The following is a 14,293-nucleotide window of genomic DNA, read 5'->3' as shown; positions in this document are numbered from 1 at the left end:
TTCAATAATGCAATTAATCTAACTACTTAAAACAAGTTGTTTTCCCAGCTTCTATCAAGTAAAAAGAAGGCAGAATATAGTGGGGTCATCTTTCTGTTTATGTTTTTCAGGTTCTACCTGGATATGAGAATATATATTTTGCCCATTCCAGCTGGTTTACGTATGCAGCCACACTGAGAATATATAAGCACTGGAACTTCAATATAGTTGATCCATACACTAGCACCAGCCGTATCTCATTCAGCAGTTACCCAGGTAAAGTCAAGAAAACCAAAGCCATGTAGCTATTCAGTATGGCATGGACCACCTTGCTGTCTTGTCTGTGAAAAGAATGATACCTCAGCAAGCACTGGCTTCAATCTACCTTAAAACTTCTAGCCACCAAGAGGACAAAATGCCATCTTCAGTTTTCTGGTTTGAAGATGATGTTGTCATTGTCTTTTGTTGTTGATTAATCACTTGCAGTGCTCTAAATAGTACTAGTTAAATATTTTACCTCTGGCACAAACATGCTGCTTTGGATTCTACTCGTGTAGTCTGCAGTCATCTCAACTGTTGAACTCCTCACCTTGCCTGTAGCGTTCACATGTTTGGTAATAACAGTTTTGAACACTTCTGTTTACCACTGTGACATGACTCGTGCTGTAATGGGATTATTAGCGAGTATCAAACACTAGCTGTTTGAAATTGTATTGACTTCTTTGATGTTGGGTTAACAAACCTTCAGTTGTTTTGTTGTTGGCTTGTTTTTTTTTTTTCTTTTCCGCCCACATCTTCCTCTTCCAGCTCCTCTATAAGCTGTTGCAGAGGGCAGTATTTTTTTATGCTTATTTCATGTGTTAGTAATATAGTCACCATAATATTTAAAATCTCCTTTGGTAAGATTAGGCCAAATGTTAGAAATTGTCAGCATTTAATGTTTCAGTGGTAAAATATGTACTCTTGCATATAGCACGAGAAATGTGAACATGAAAAACCAAAGTGTATCTATGACTCCCTCTTAGAGTTAGCATTGCTTAGGTTTTTAAAGGTGAAATTTCAAATTAAAAAATACCCAGACACTCAAGAGTCTTCATAAACCTTTTTAAGTGACCTGTGTGCCACAGGAGACTATCTCATTCTGATGAAATTTTGTTGGTTGATAATTTCAAAACGTTGAAATTACTGTGCCTTTGTTGAATTACTGTGCCTTACTGCAAAGGGAAGGGTCTTTCATGGGAGGGACTCCTGAGACTGTGACTGGGAAACTTTTGAAAAGCAGTTGCGTTCATTTCACATTGAAAACAAGCCTTTTTCCGTGGGATTCCGACCCTCCTCGGTGACCCTCAGGAATGCACTGTTTTCTGACAACTGAAATTTTTTTTTCTTTGAGGAAGTAGTAGAGGTATTCTGGCAAATATCTAAGTGTGCAGCCTTTCAAGAGCCTGGGTTATCTCTGATTGCCTTAGAGGAATTTCGCTTGCTCGTTGAAAGAAATTTTGTAGAAAGCAAAGGTTTCTGTCTGAGCTCTGTTCATCACCTGAATGTTCATAAAGTTATTCTGGCTCTCAACAGTAGTACTGAGAATAGTACTGTCCCTCAGGAGAATGTGGCTCTGTTCAGCAACTGTTGTGTGCTGCATTGTGCTGCAGATTCAAACCCAGGAATCAGGATCAGCCATGCAGAGCATTTATTATTTTATTGTAGTGGGTATCTGTGGTGATGTCTTTGGGTTGCTCCTTCTGTGGATTCTTTGTATAAAGTGAAATACCAATATTTGGTTTTCATGAGACCAAGAAAGCACACTGTATGGGAAAACCATACAAAGCTACTACTTCGCGCTTGAACATGACTGGGGTTCTGTTCACTAGTGTACAAAATCCCAGTGTGCTTCCCTGAGATGTTGAGGTCTGCAAAGATGGCTTATTTTAAAGCTTGCTTTGTAGACTCTGGCATAGCAACGTGGAAAGGTGTACTTCTACCAACAAAATTGACTGAGAATTGATTGCCAAGGTATAGTTCCCATGAAGTTTGAGAGACCTGTGGTTATGCCAGTGTGCTCCTTGGCTGCCTGAATTACAGGGTGCTATCACAAGCACTGGACAAGCATGGTCCACTGAGCTGCAGCAAATTGCATTAGCTATGGATGTATTCACAGACTTGCAGTTTGCCAGGGGATGAGGTAAGCTCTAAAGCACTGGCCTAATAATGCTCAAGGGACATCACGTAGGAAGGAAGGAACTGCCAAATTCCTCTGTTCCATGTTATGATGAGATGGTGTTTTTCAGGACATCTGACTCTGGAATCTGCAGGTCCTGGCCATGGTTCAACTTGGACAATTTAACCGTCCCGCATGCAGGTTCCCACTCTTATTCTCTGTCCTTATAGACACTAAGGACCAGTAAGAAAGGCCAACCTAGGAATCTCTCCTGAATAGTAACCTAATCCTAATGAACACAGAAGTATTGACATTTGGAGGAAGGAAACGCATTAAAAGGGCAGGTGTCCTTCCAGGCTTCCAGTGACACTTAACTGAGTAATTTAAAGATTGCTGTAATCCAGTAGACTGTATATAGTCAGACTGTTCTGCTGTCCAAAAGCTGTGTCAGAAAAACTTCAAGGAGTCATTTGGCTTTTGAGAAGGAATGTGCCAAATTCCTGATTTCTCCTGGGGTCATTGAGTAAAATTGTCCATGTTATTTGGCTTTTTTTTTTTTTTACTGAATTTCAAAAGACATTCTACTAATTTGCAAAACTTAATATTTGTTGTGACTCAGTTTAGAGCTTCTGACACTGCTGAGTAACCATGATGTGTGTCGGCGTGTGCATTGTACAGCTAGAAGGCCTTGGGCTTCTTTGCTCCTGCTGTGCCCAAGCAGGTAGGAGGACAGGCAGGGATTGCAGAGTCTTTCCCAGCTTCCCCAACAGTTATCCACATTCCTGTCAGGATGTTCAAGTGTCCACTGTTAACAGCATGTCTTCTCTATACTGCTTTCTCCCCTTCAGAGCAGCAGTAGTGCTGCAGAGGCACAGTTGAGTGGAATTTAATGGGAGTTGTAATCTGTTTTTGCAGAATTATTTCTTCACTTGCTGCTCATTTCCACACTAACCCACCCCAATCCTCACTTGAGCTCTGCTCATAGTCTTAGCTGCTGCTTCTCTTGAAAGTGTCTGTGTGCAGAGCTGCATGTATGACAGTTCTGTGAATCTTTGGGAAGGAGAAATGTCTCTGAGCTGAATGCTTGAGCATGCTTGACTTCAGTGTGTTCTTCAAGCTCTGGACATAAGTGCTTCATGTGGCTGGTGAATCTATGCATAGCAGAGAGAACTTAAATTGTACAGACACATTACTGTTGGTCACAAATGTTGAGGGAAGTTGTGCTCATTTGGGGAGTAAGAAATGTGAGGATGCAGACAAGGTGCTAAATTTTGCACTACATATCTAGTAAAGATTAAAGAGAAAGCTGCACCTCTCCTCCTTCTGTCCCTCTCCTTTCCTCCCCAGTCACTTCTCTACACCGCCCCATTGAGGCATTCAAAGAAATGAGCCCAATTAACTGATAAAATTTGCAGTTTTCCTTGAATAGCTGGGAGGTTGCAGCTCCCAAGATTTCCATCCATTTGAATAGAGCTCTTCTTGAACAGTAAGTTTTGAACTCCATTTGAGAAAGGGAATCTACCATTTGGGCACTCTTTTTTGGGTAGTGCACTACCTTCTCTGGGCTGAGACACAGTCTTTTAAAGCATGTTACTTTGATTTTAGCCATTTAAGCAAATCAATTGAGAAGAACTCTACTGCTACCTTTGCTTCTCTGGTCTGCTGTTGGGATCTTGCTTGGTTGAGGCAGGCTATGACATGGGAATATGATGGCACAAGTTGTCTTATGAGTGTCTATACATGTGATGCTAAGAGAAGTAGTATGTGTCCCTTGCTTTGAAGTAATCTGGTGTTAATGCAGGATCAGAAAGTGCAGCATTATTCTTCCTGCCAGCTGGAGCAAGACCTAGGAGGAACAGACCACGAGAAGGCCAGTAGACATTGTTCTCAGGGGACCTGCTTGCTCATGAGATACTGCCAGACCATTTCTTGCTTCCTTGCTTCCTCCAACATCTGTTTAAAACCTGGATGGAAGCAAAGGATGTGTCTGAACTTAGGAGATGAGAGACCAGAGCTGTGGTATGGAATGTTCTATTTCTTAGTGCCTGGGAGACATCTGCAAGTGAAGGAAGGCAGCTGTGAAGTGAAGGAAGGTGTTCAGTCTTGCGAAGCAGCTGCAGATAGGATCAGGAAAGATAATCCAGAGAATACCTCTGCTTTTCCATAGTCTGTTTATAGACCAGAACATTGAGCATCTCGGTTGGGAGCTACTCCCATCCCTGTGGGATAGGCTTTGGCTTCCAGCCTGTAACGCTGGCCCTTTCTGTACTTGAATGAGCACAGTGACCTTCTAAAACACCAAAAAAGTTGATGCTGTTTCAGAAAGCAACAGCCTACCTCTTTAGGAGCAGTAGCTGCCAGAAATGTGTTACCACCCACGTGTTCTTCAATATGCTGCCTTTCTGGAGAACACTGTCACTCAGACTGCAAAAAATTGCTTTGCTTGGCTGATTAATATTGACATGATGAATGAAACTCCAGACTCTGAAACCTTCAGTTTTCCAGTGGTGATTGGAAACTGAATCTAAATGGTTCAGACCCAGAAGATGCAATCGGAAGTGTTTTTGCTTGTTTCTATGTAGGAAGAGTCAGGTTCATCAGAGGGAGGGGTAAAAAAAAAGAAAATAAATGGTTTGAGTGTTGCTGACCAAAATGGGATATGGGTTTACAGAGATGGTTTTACAGAAGAGGTGAACTGCGGCCAGAGGTAACACTTTCAATTACAACAGATTATCATACATACTTAAAAATAGAAGAATGACACAAAAGGACATCAAATATCTGCTGATATCTCTAGACTTCTCTGCCCAGGTTTTATTTTTATGAATGTCTTTACTCTAGGTAAATCTGTTGTTGGTGTTTTAACTTCCTTTGTTTCAAGGATACTTAAATCAAAATGGTATATGCCATCTTGAAATAATTAGGCTAGCAATGGTCTATCATGGAGGGCATGTTGTGTTATAAAACATTGCAGGATAAAACTTGGTAAATACTAAGGCCCAGAAAGAAATCCCCTTGTTTTCAGCTTAGCTGAGCTTTGCAATTTATTTGAATTACAGAGTTCAAGCTTCAGTTAATTCAACATCATTTCTTGTGTTGACACTTGTTTTAAGTTTTTCTATTTTATCTCAGCTGTTTATTGAAAATGAAGGATAAAAACTACTTGATTTATTTTGAAGTAGGGCACTTGGCATTGTCACCCACAAGAGAATCGGTGCTTAATTCAAATCACAACTGCTTAACAATTTCATTTCTTGTCTCCATTTGGGCAAGCACTTGACTTGTTATACAACAGTTTATCACTGGATGTCCTATGTCTTCGTATAAAATAGACTGGCAGAGCCAGGTTTAGAGTGTTTCTCTTGTTACTTATTTGAGAGAGATCTCTACTGTTGATGTACATAATTTATTGATATTCTTTTTCTGTCTCCAAGAATAAAATACCAGCTGCCAGGGTTCTCTGCCTGTTTTATACTGATATATTTTTAGAGAACAGGTGACCACAAAGTATATTTTCACAAATCTGTTCTAATTTGAGTACTCGATACTTTAAAGAAATTTTGCTGAAATTGAGCTCTCAGACATTACTTTTGCTTGAATGAGGTCTGTCTTTAGATAAAGTCCAGGAATAGGAGGCAGAATGGAGTAGTCTTTCTTGCTGTCACAGGTTGGTGACCTTAGTTTGTTTTCCAGAGAGTATTAAAAAAACTTGCTGTAGAAAATTTCATAGTGGAACTCGACTATTGTGATGTTGTACAGAACTTTAGCATTTTATACTCTTTGAAGACTGATCCTATTAAAAACTTGTTAACAAGAGTTGAGGTTCTGGATGACTTCCCCATCAGGAGCTCAGTTAACAACCTTTCTTCCCCAGCCTGGCAGCCATGTATCTGCTGAGTAATCTCAAAGTCAAGTTATTTCTGCTTTACAAGTAGTCACCACGCTATCCAAGGCATTATAGCTGACCTTTGCAGCTCTGAATGGCACCTCCTGGCGTGGGATCTGCAACTGGACCTAGTACTTCTGTTGGCATGTAACCTGGAAGGGAGTCCTGCCCAGAGATCCATCACTGTGTTGACTTTGCAGAGCTCGTAGGCCTAAAAAAATCCAGTGACAATATGTCAGAAAGAGGAGTAGGAAGAGCTTTTTCTCTTATACAGACTGAGGTTTATGATTTAAGAGATACCCATTTCTTGGAGATGCTTTTAAGAATAGTTAAACTGGAACAGATTAAACTAGAAGGAAGATTCTTCTGCTTAGCTTGGTTTAATACAGAAGGGATTAATTTAAAGGAATTAATTCAAATAAATTTAATTTGTTTTTACAGAGTAAAATCTAAAACTGAAACTGGTTGATGAAAATCTTTGTGGAGTTTGTACTTTGGTTGGGCTTTCACTGTTGAATTTTTTTTAATTAATTTCTTTGTTAGAAACCAACATGCCCTAGGCATTTACAGTATGTAATCCTCAGCATAAAAATAAGACATAGCTTGGCATATGGAGAAACTTCCAAGCTTGGCATGCAAACATGAAGCAAATGCTCTAGACAAAGAATTAGGTGTGTTGAGAGCATGACAATTTCTCATTTCAAACTGTGTTGACAGGTGGGCTTAAAGCTCTTGCAGAAGTTACCCCTCATCTTTAATCTTTGTACAGTTTGATTTCAAATGCGCATGTGTTGACTCTTCATGTCCTCTTGGCTTGTCTCTCTGTTTTCTTCTATGAGTATATCAAAGGTTCCCAAAGATAACAAATTTTGTGTTGTTGCTGTTTAAGGCTTTTTGGTGTCCCTGGATGACTTTTACATACTAGGCAGCGGCTTGGTAATGTTGCAGACTACCAACAGTGTGTTCAACCAAACTCTCATTAAGCAAGTGGTGCCTGAATCCCTGTTGGCTTGGCAGAGAGTCCGCATTGCGAACATGATGGCAAATGATGGCAAAACTTGGGCAGAAACCTTCTCCAGGTGCAACTCTGGTAAGTACATTTTTATACGACTCTTGGGGGAAACGGATGTGTTCGGTGTACCTGTTACACCCTTTTCTTTTCCCTGGCAGGACATGTAACTCTCTCTTTGCTTTCATACCCAGGGACCTACAACAATCAGTACATGGTGCTAGACCTGAAGAAGGTCAAGCTGCAGAGGAGCCTTGATGATGGTGCTTTGTACATTGTTGAGCAGATCCCAACCCTTGTGGAGTATTCTGATCAAACAAATGTTCTCCGGAAAGGTAATAGCTCCTATAGTAGTTACTGGCTTAGGAAAACCGTCTCTTTGTGTCAACTGATGGAGGATTGTGTTTTGTAACTGGGAAGGGTTTATTGCACACTAGTCCTGAGTTTAGGAAAGTTTTGTGTGAGCAACCCTCAGAAGGCTTTGTGTGAGCAGCCCTCTGTTGCCTTGTATTCATTTATCTGGTACGCTGTGGCAGAAATGGGGTGAGCATCTGTGTTTCTCAGAAGCAGAGGAGGGAAAAATAGACTTTGTCTCCTTTCTTGCTTTGCCTCCTTACCTTTTTTCTGGTATTATTTTTCCCTGAGACCCATGAGGAAAAATATGGGGTGTATTTGAAGCAGTGCTAAGTAACTGTGATGCTGTGGGCTACTCAAAATTTTTGAGTGGGTCATCCTGAAAGAAGATGACCTTTTGAATAGGAAAGAGTTCTATGCTTATATTCGTCTCCTGAACTTTCCTGGAGGTCTGTTTTCTGATAAATATTTGCTCTTTAAAAGCTTCTTTAATTCCTTAGCAAGACTAGCAACAACTTGAGGGAAAACAAAAATCTTAGTGAAGCAAAACACCCACTGTCTGGTTTAATTCACAAGTGTTTACTAGACACTTAAGTTAGCGACCAAAAGCCTGAGCCTTAAGTGTGTATCTGGTGCTTTGTGCTCCTTCTTCTAATCACATGCTGAGGGGGTGAATAGATGAATTGCTTATCCTCAAAATGACTGGAAATGTATTTATGTTAGCAGCTGGGGTCGTTTCCCTTTGACACTTTTTATTTGCGTCTAGGTCCTTAGGAAGTTCTGGCTTATTCTAAGCATTGCCACATTGTCATTATTGTTTTATGTTTCTTATTGATAATTTAGAAAGATCCCATGTCTCTCACTTACGCATCTCTGGCTCTTTTGGCTTCCTTTGCCTTGGGCTTCTCTGTGAGTGTGGTGCAGACAAACTGATAGAGACCCTTTAGCTCTGGCACTTGAAACATTGCAACTACATCACAGTACTGTTGTACCTGTGCAGAGAGGACAGGCTTATCAGGTACCCTGAGTTCCTTTTCAGCAATGATTTGAGAGCTGCAGTGTGGCATTCCCTGTAGGACTGAGCCCAACTTCAGGGCTTGGGCACACAGTGACCACTTCTTCCCTCGGAGATCTTGTGGCTGCTCTGTTCTTGAAGGTGGCATTAGAGGTTACATGTTACTTCACGTTTACAGTGTGTTTTTTCTCAGATATCTAAATGCACCTTGTGGCTATTGGATAACACAGCAGTTGGTCTCTGGGAGTTTAACCATTAAAAGGACAGGGTGGGCTAAGCACTGCCAAAGTGCTGCCTTGGAGACCTCAGCTGCTATAAGCCAACACTGCTCCTGTAAGCAGCAGGAGCTACTCCATGCCATGCAGGACACCAGACAAGTCCTGTCGAGGCCCTAGCCCTGTTCCCAGGTGCTTGGAGCAGCCTAGGTGAAGGAGGTTTACCTTTCTCAAGAGCAATGCTGGTTTAAAGTGTTTATAGAGTGGCTGATCCCAGCACACTCCATCATTGTTTTGTAGCTGGTGTCCAAAGATAATGCCCTTTTGACACTAGCTTGGTCAGAGTGAGTTTGCCACCAGCACTGGCTTTTTAAGTCTCTTTCAAGCTTAAACCTAGAAACGACAGAGAATGAGAATTGAAATCTCAGGTGAACAAAGGCTGATATTGCTGTAATGAGCCTTGTGCTGAGGAAAAAGGAAGCATTTCCTTATACAGGCTTGAAAATTGAAAAATTTTTTTCTTTATGGCTTCTGTCAGCTTGTTTTGTAGGCCAGTGCAGGTGAGTTCTCAAAACCACACATTTCTTATGTTGCCCTTTTCAGGCAAAGACGTCCAGGTGCTTTCTGTACGTTGACAAAGAAAAGCCAATCCTTTAGAGGAGGTGGGGGAGGGCAGCACTGTCTCCTGTGAAGGAACAGGTCACAGGACTGAGCTGCAGTTCATGTTTCTTGATGATGAATGAGTTCATCTCATGAATGAGATACTGATTTCAATATCGAAGGCAATATGCCAGAGCAGAACCTGGGATCTCAGTGTCTTCTACCATATGTGCAATATTCTTATTGCTCTACTTCTGGATATTGCTGAGACCTTTTGCTCTTAATGGGCAGAGAAGGAAGGCATTTTGATTCAGGGAATTTTTGCTGCCTTCGTGCCATCCCTGTCTCCCCCCTTTGAGCCTTACATTCTCTCTGACTTGTTTTTTTTTTTTGTCACTGTGCACCCTGCCAGGTTTCACTGGCTTATAGCAGCCCTCGGGTAAAGCCTGGCTTAGGCTGGCTGCTGCATGGGATTTGCAGTCTTGCAAGAACCTGAGACACAGAAGAGCTCTTGCTGGAGGAGAACTTCAATAGCTTCCTCTATTATAGCAATTTTGACAAGACTTTTCCAGGTTCATGTGAGACAATAGCACCTTTTTGAATCACAACTAAACCCTACTGGTTTGGAAGCTGATGTATCTGTATCCTCTGGCTTGCGTCATTAGAGTCTGTCAGGTGTGCTTATTTCTGGAGGACACCTGTATTACAACACAGCCTGTACACAACCTGTTTTCTTCAGGTTGGCTCTAAGTCACATAAGCAGATGCCAGTAGACAGGGTATTCCTGTCTTCCCTATCCTAGGCAGGACCCAAGCTGGTAAGGCCTCCACTCAGGCACTGTTCCAGTGCTTATGCTGTCTGTGTATCTGTCCTTCAGGAAACTTGGTTTGTATTTGTGTGCATGGCTCCCAGTGAGTTCCAGTTGATTTTCTTGAGCATCTTACAGCCAGACTCCTTGTGTTATGCTGGGCTAATGTTAATACATGGAGTACTGCATTTACCAGTGCCTAAATGGTAAATCTCTAAGCCAGATCCTGGTGTGTGTGATTTGAGAAGGAACAACAGGGAATGTAAGTGCTCTGGGGAGAACCTGCAAGTGTACTGCTCTTGGGACTAGCTCATGTTATACACTCCCTGCTTAAAAACTCCTTGGTGCCTGCCTTTGAAGAAAAAAAAGTAAAAAAATTAAATGTTAAGGTATAGGTATCTATTCTTATTTATTCCTGCACCCAGATTCTGACCTGGATGATCTCCTGGCTCTTTACAAGCGCTTCTGCTTTCTGCAGTAGACTTGCTTCAGGCAGTTTTATGTTGCCTACCTAAAACTCTTCTCTGGAGTTCTGCCTGGCATCCTTTGCTCTTTAGAGTTAAAAAAACTGCAGGATTCACACTTGCTTTGGGAAAAGTTAGTGCTGGGCTCTACTCTGCTAATCAATCACTTCCTAACCCTCAAAGGCAGCTATTGGCAAGTGTGCAGCAATCCTCCCGTCTTTTCCTCATCACTGTGTACAACTACCACTGCACAAAGCATGCGTGTGCTGGCCTGGCTCCTGTTCACCCCGGGTAGCTCTCGTGGTCTGTGTGTTTGTGTGTTGATCCATTCCTGCCATCTCAGCATGGTGTAGTGTTCTGCCCTGGTTAGATAGGAAGGGAGCAAAAAACGGGAGTGACTTCAAGCCTCTCACTGTGAAGTTTGGTGGAGGTAAGTGATCTTGCACTCCTCTGAGGCTGAGCAGAGAAACCTCTGCAGGAGGGCTGTGGCTGTGCTGTGTGTTCACCTCCGGCTCCTGCAAGTCTGATCTCAGCTGTTTTGCAGGATGAGTCCTCAGGGTGGATGTCTGGGGGCGGGTTGCCTGGGTACAGTCTCCAGTGGTGTTATACTGGGAGTCAACCCCGGTCATGCCAGTGTTGCCTTACTGTGTTCAAACCAGTTTGCAGTGTTGTTCCTTGGCATGCAATGCAACATGGAAAATTGTTTATTTTCCTTTCTGATATAAGCAAGAGCATCCAGCTTTTCTAAGTGATTAACAGATTGGAGTTTGTCTCTGGCAGGTTACTGGCCTTCATACAATATCCCTTTCCATGAAAAGATTTACAATCTCAGTGGGTATGCGTCATATGTTGTCAAGTACGGCATGGATTTCTCCTATGAGCTTGCTCCAAGAGCAAAAATCTTCCGTCGAGACCAGGGCAAGGTGACTGACTTGGAAAGCATGAAGTACATCATGAGATACAACAGTAAGACACGTATTTATGTACTGCAGAGCTGATTTCAGTAAGCACTGTTACTTTTATTTCTTGGATTATAGCGGGAAGCTGCAGCCTCACATACGGATCAGTTATATTACCCTAAATGCAGAGCACAGTCAAAGCAAATAGATAACACAAACTTACTGTTGAGTTAGGAAACCAGGCTAAAATTGTTCTATCAGGAACAAGGGCCCTTGGGCTTGCTGTTTGACTTTTCCAGAGTGCTTCTTGACAAGAGACATTGTGGGCTGCTATTACCTAATACATCTACAACCTGTCAATCTTGAGAGCCTTAAATCCTAAGGAACAGTTAGATGGATTAAGTATGAGAATAATGTTGATAGTTTAAGCATTAATTAACACACTAATGTTTTAGTTGTTGATAAGTCAAAGACTTTTCATTTTCCCATGCCAGTGAGCAGCGCACAAGAGGCTGGGAGGGAGCCAGGACATCTGACCCGAAGTGGCCAAAGGGATATTCCATACCATTCCATAGTCTAAACTGTCATACTCAGTGTATGAACTGAGGGGAATTGGCTGGAAAGGGCTGATTGCTGCTCAGCAGGTCGTGAGCAATTGGATTATGCATCACTTGTTTCTCTTTGGTTTTATTACTTTCTCCCTCCCTCTCTATCCCTTTTCATTATTATAATTATTGTTTTATTATTGACTTTATTTCAATTATTAAACTGTTTGTATCTCACCTCATGGGTTTTCCTTTTTCTGATTCTTCTCCTGGTCTCATGGAGGGTGTTGGGTGGAAGTGGGAGAGCAGCTGTGTGGTATTTAGTTGCTAGCTAGGATTAAGCCAGAACAGTAGGTAATGGTCTGCTGGTTTTTTTCCTGACAATATTCTCTTTAACTGGATTAAAACTAGCTCAATTAACTGCTAGTTTAGCCCATATCAAAGTACAAATAGCTGTAGATGCTACATTTTTATTCTCAATTATAGGGAGCTCGCTGATTACTTGGCTTGAGGTTTGAGAGGCCTCTCCCAGGGTGGGGTATCGTTGTTACTTTTGGGCTGTGAGTAGCGGTGTACTCATAGACCTTGAGGTTTGTCCACCTTCCCCTCCTTGTTTGCAGCTACTGCAGTGGGTGTTCGAAGGTTTTGCTCCTTACCACTAACTTTAGTCCAGAACAGGAACACAAAGGCTCTCATTGCTGCATTTCCCCACCTACCCACCCACCACTTCCCCTTCTCTTCTGCTTTTCTCTCTTGACAAAGTTTCTATAATTCATGTGGAATTCCATCATGTGTAATTGCAGATATGTGTGGTTAGAAGTTGGCAGCGGTGCCCCTGGGATGCAGAAATAGCTGTATGGCCTTGGATTAGGAGTTTGTCTACTTAATGTCTTCTAGCTGGTACCGGGGGAGGAGCACGAGAGCAGTTCAATAGAGTGCACTTACCCAGCTTTTAGTGGCTCCATTACTTTGCAGTGGCTTTTTGTGAGGAGGCTAACTTATTTTCTTTTCTTCTTTGCTCCCCCCCCCCCCCCCATTTCGCTCCAGACTACCAGCGTGATCCTTATGCTGAACATAATCCTTGCAACACCATTTGCTGCCGGGAAGACTTGAATCCTTCTTTACCAGTGCCTGCAGGCTGCTATGACTCCAAGGTAAATTATCTCAATTTTAACATCAGCTGAATGTTTGCTGCAGCCTGTTCATGCTCTTGTCAGACCTGTAGTAGGTTTCCCTGGCCTAGAGCAGGCAGGGCCAGGCATGTCTGCTCCCTCTTTTCATGCTGTCCCAGTGCTTGGGCAGATCCTCAGATGGGAATTCTGTGCGGAGTCCTATTTCCTATCCCTGACATCAGTCCTGGCACAGTGGTAGAGGATAACAGGGGGATGTGTATGAAACAGCCTTACAGCAGTAGGAGCCTAAAATAATGCTGAAATGAGTCTTCACTTCACTCAGGGAAGGTGACTGTTGTACAGACTCAGCCTCCTGTTCACGGGGACTGCTTGGGTGCCTCCCCAGAGCCCAGAGGAATGTGTTTTCAGTCTCAGTTTAGATTTATCTTTACAACAGGCTTGCTAGTGAGCCACCCTGTTCCAGGGCTCCACCTCTCTGAAAAACTGCTTTCTGAAAAGTTTGGGGAAGACGACTTTGCATTTTAGAGGGATGTGGGAAAATCCTTAGACTCACTGTCCTGCAGAAAGCAGCATTTATTTTGGGCAGGTTATGTGGTATTTTCACTGTCAAGGGCAAGGCCTGAGTAAGCAGCTGTCCAGCCCTGGTGTGCTGGGAAGTTGTTCAGTGTTTTATCCCGTGGGGTGTGGCCTGCTGTGTTCCTGGATTACGAGTTTGGTTGCTAGGATGGGACCTGTGAAGGCTGTTTTGGTAGTGCCAGTGCTGTGTGTTCAACTTGCACAAGCCTGGCCAGCTGTCTGTTGCAGTGGCCAGTGGGAGGCTCCTCAAGCTGGTTAATACAAGAGGAATGCAGAAAATGGCTGTGTAGAGGTGTCTGGTAAGGGAGTGGGTCAGTGAACGCTGGTTGTGGTGCCTTAGCCAGCACGGTTAGGCAAGGGGAATGGGCTGGGCTAGGGATAGACAGGGGGACCTAAGAGGGGTATTGAGAGAAGCAGTCCAGAGCAGAGATGAGACCTGTTTAGTTATAAACCCTACAGGTAATTTTAGTGTCAGAGTTTGGGAAGATGGAGCAAGCTGGGAACCTCTTAGGAGATAGTGAAGGAACAGGGTGGAGTCTGGGCAGAAATATTAACTCTGTGCTGCCTTTCTCCATTCCTGAATTACCCCAACATGCCCCAGGGAATGGCCTAAGTGTTGCATGCAGTAGAGCTTAGGTCAGAACCCTGGTCT

General features: G+C 42.8%; 1 protein-coding gene across 1 annotated transcript in view; it reads left to right on the top strand.

Moving 5' to 3' along the window:
• PLBD1 (phospholipase B domain containing 1) overlaps positions 1-14,293 on the top strand; it is a 35,835-nt gene that overhangs the window by 20,954 nt on the left and 588 nt on the right. Inside the window, exons 6-10 of the mRNA XM_032688948.1 lie at positions 111-255; positions 6,913-7,113; positions 7,227-7,367; positions 11,269-11,454; positions 12,980-13,086. Of these exons, the coding sequence (XP_032544839.1) occupies positions 111-255; positions 6,913-7,113; positions 7,227-7,367; positions 11,269-11,454; positions 12,980-13,086 (780 nt within the window). The remainder of the gene's footprint in view (positions 1-110; positions 256-6,912; positions 7,114-7,226; positions 7,368-11,268; positions 11,455-12,979; positions 13,087-14,293) is intronic.

This window comes from Chiroxiphia lanceolata, chromosome 5 (assembly GCF_009829145.1).
Source record: "Chiroxiphia lanceolata isolate bChiLan1 chromosome 5, bChiLan1.pri, whole genome shotgun sequence".
In the NCBI taxonomy this organism is placed as follows: domain Eukaryota; kingdom Metazoa; phylum Chordata; class Aves; order Passeriformes; family Pipridae; genus Chiroxiphia; species Chiroxiphia lanceolata.
The sequence above is the reverse complement of the archived record's forward strand: the minus strand, read 5'-3'. Positions and strand labels throughout refer to the sequence as shown.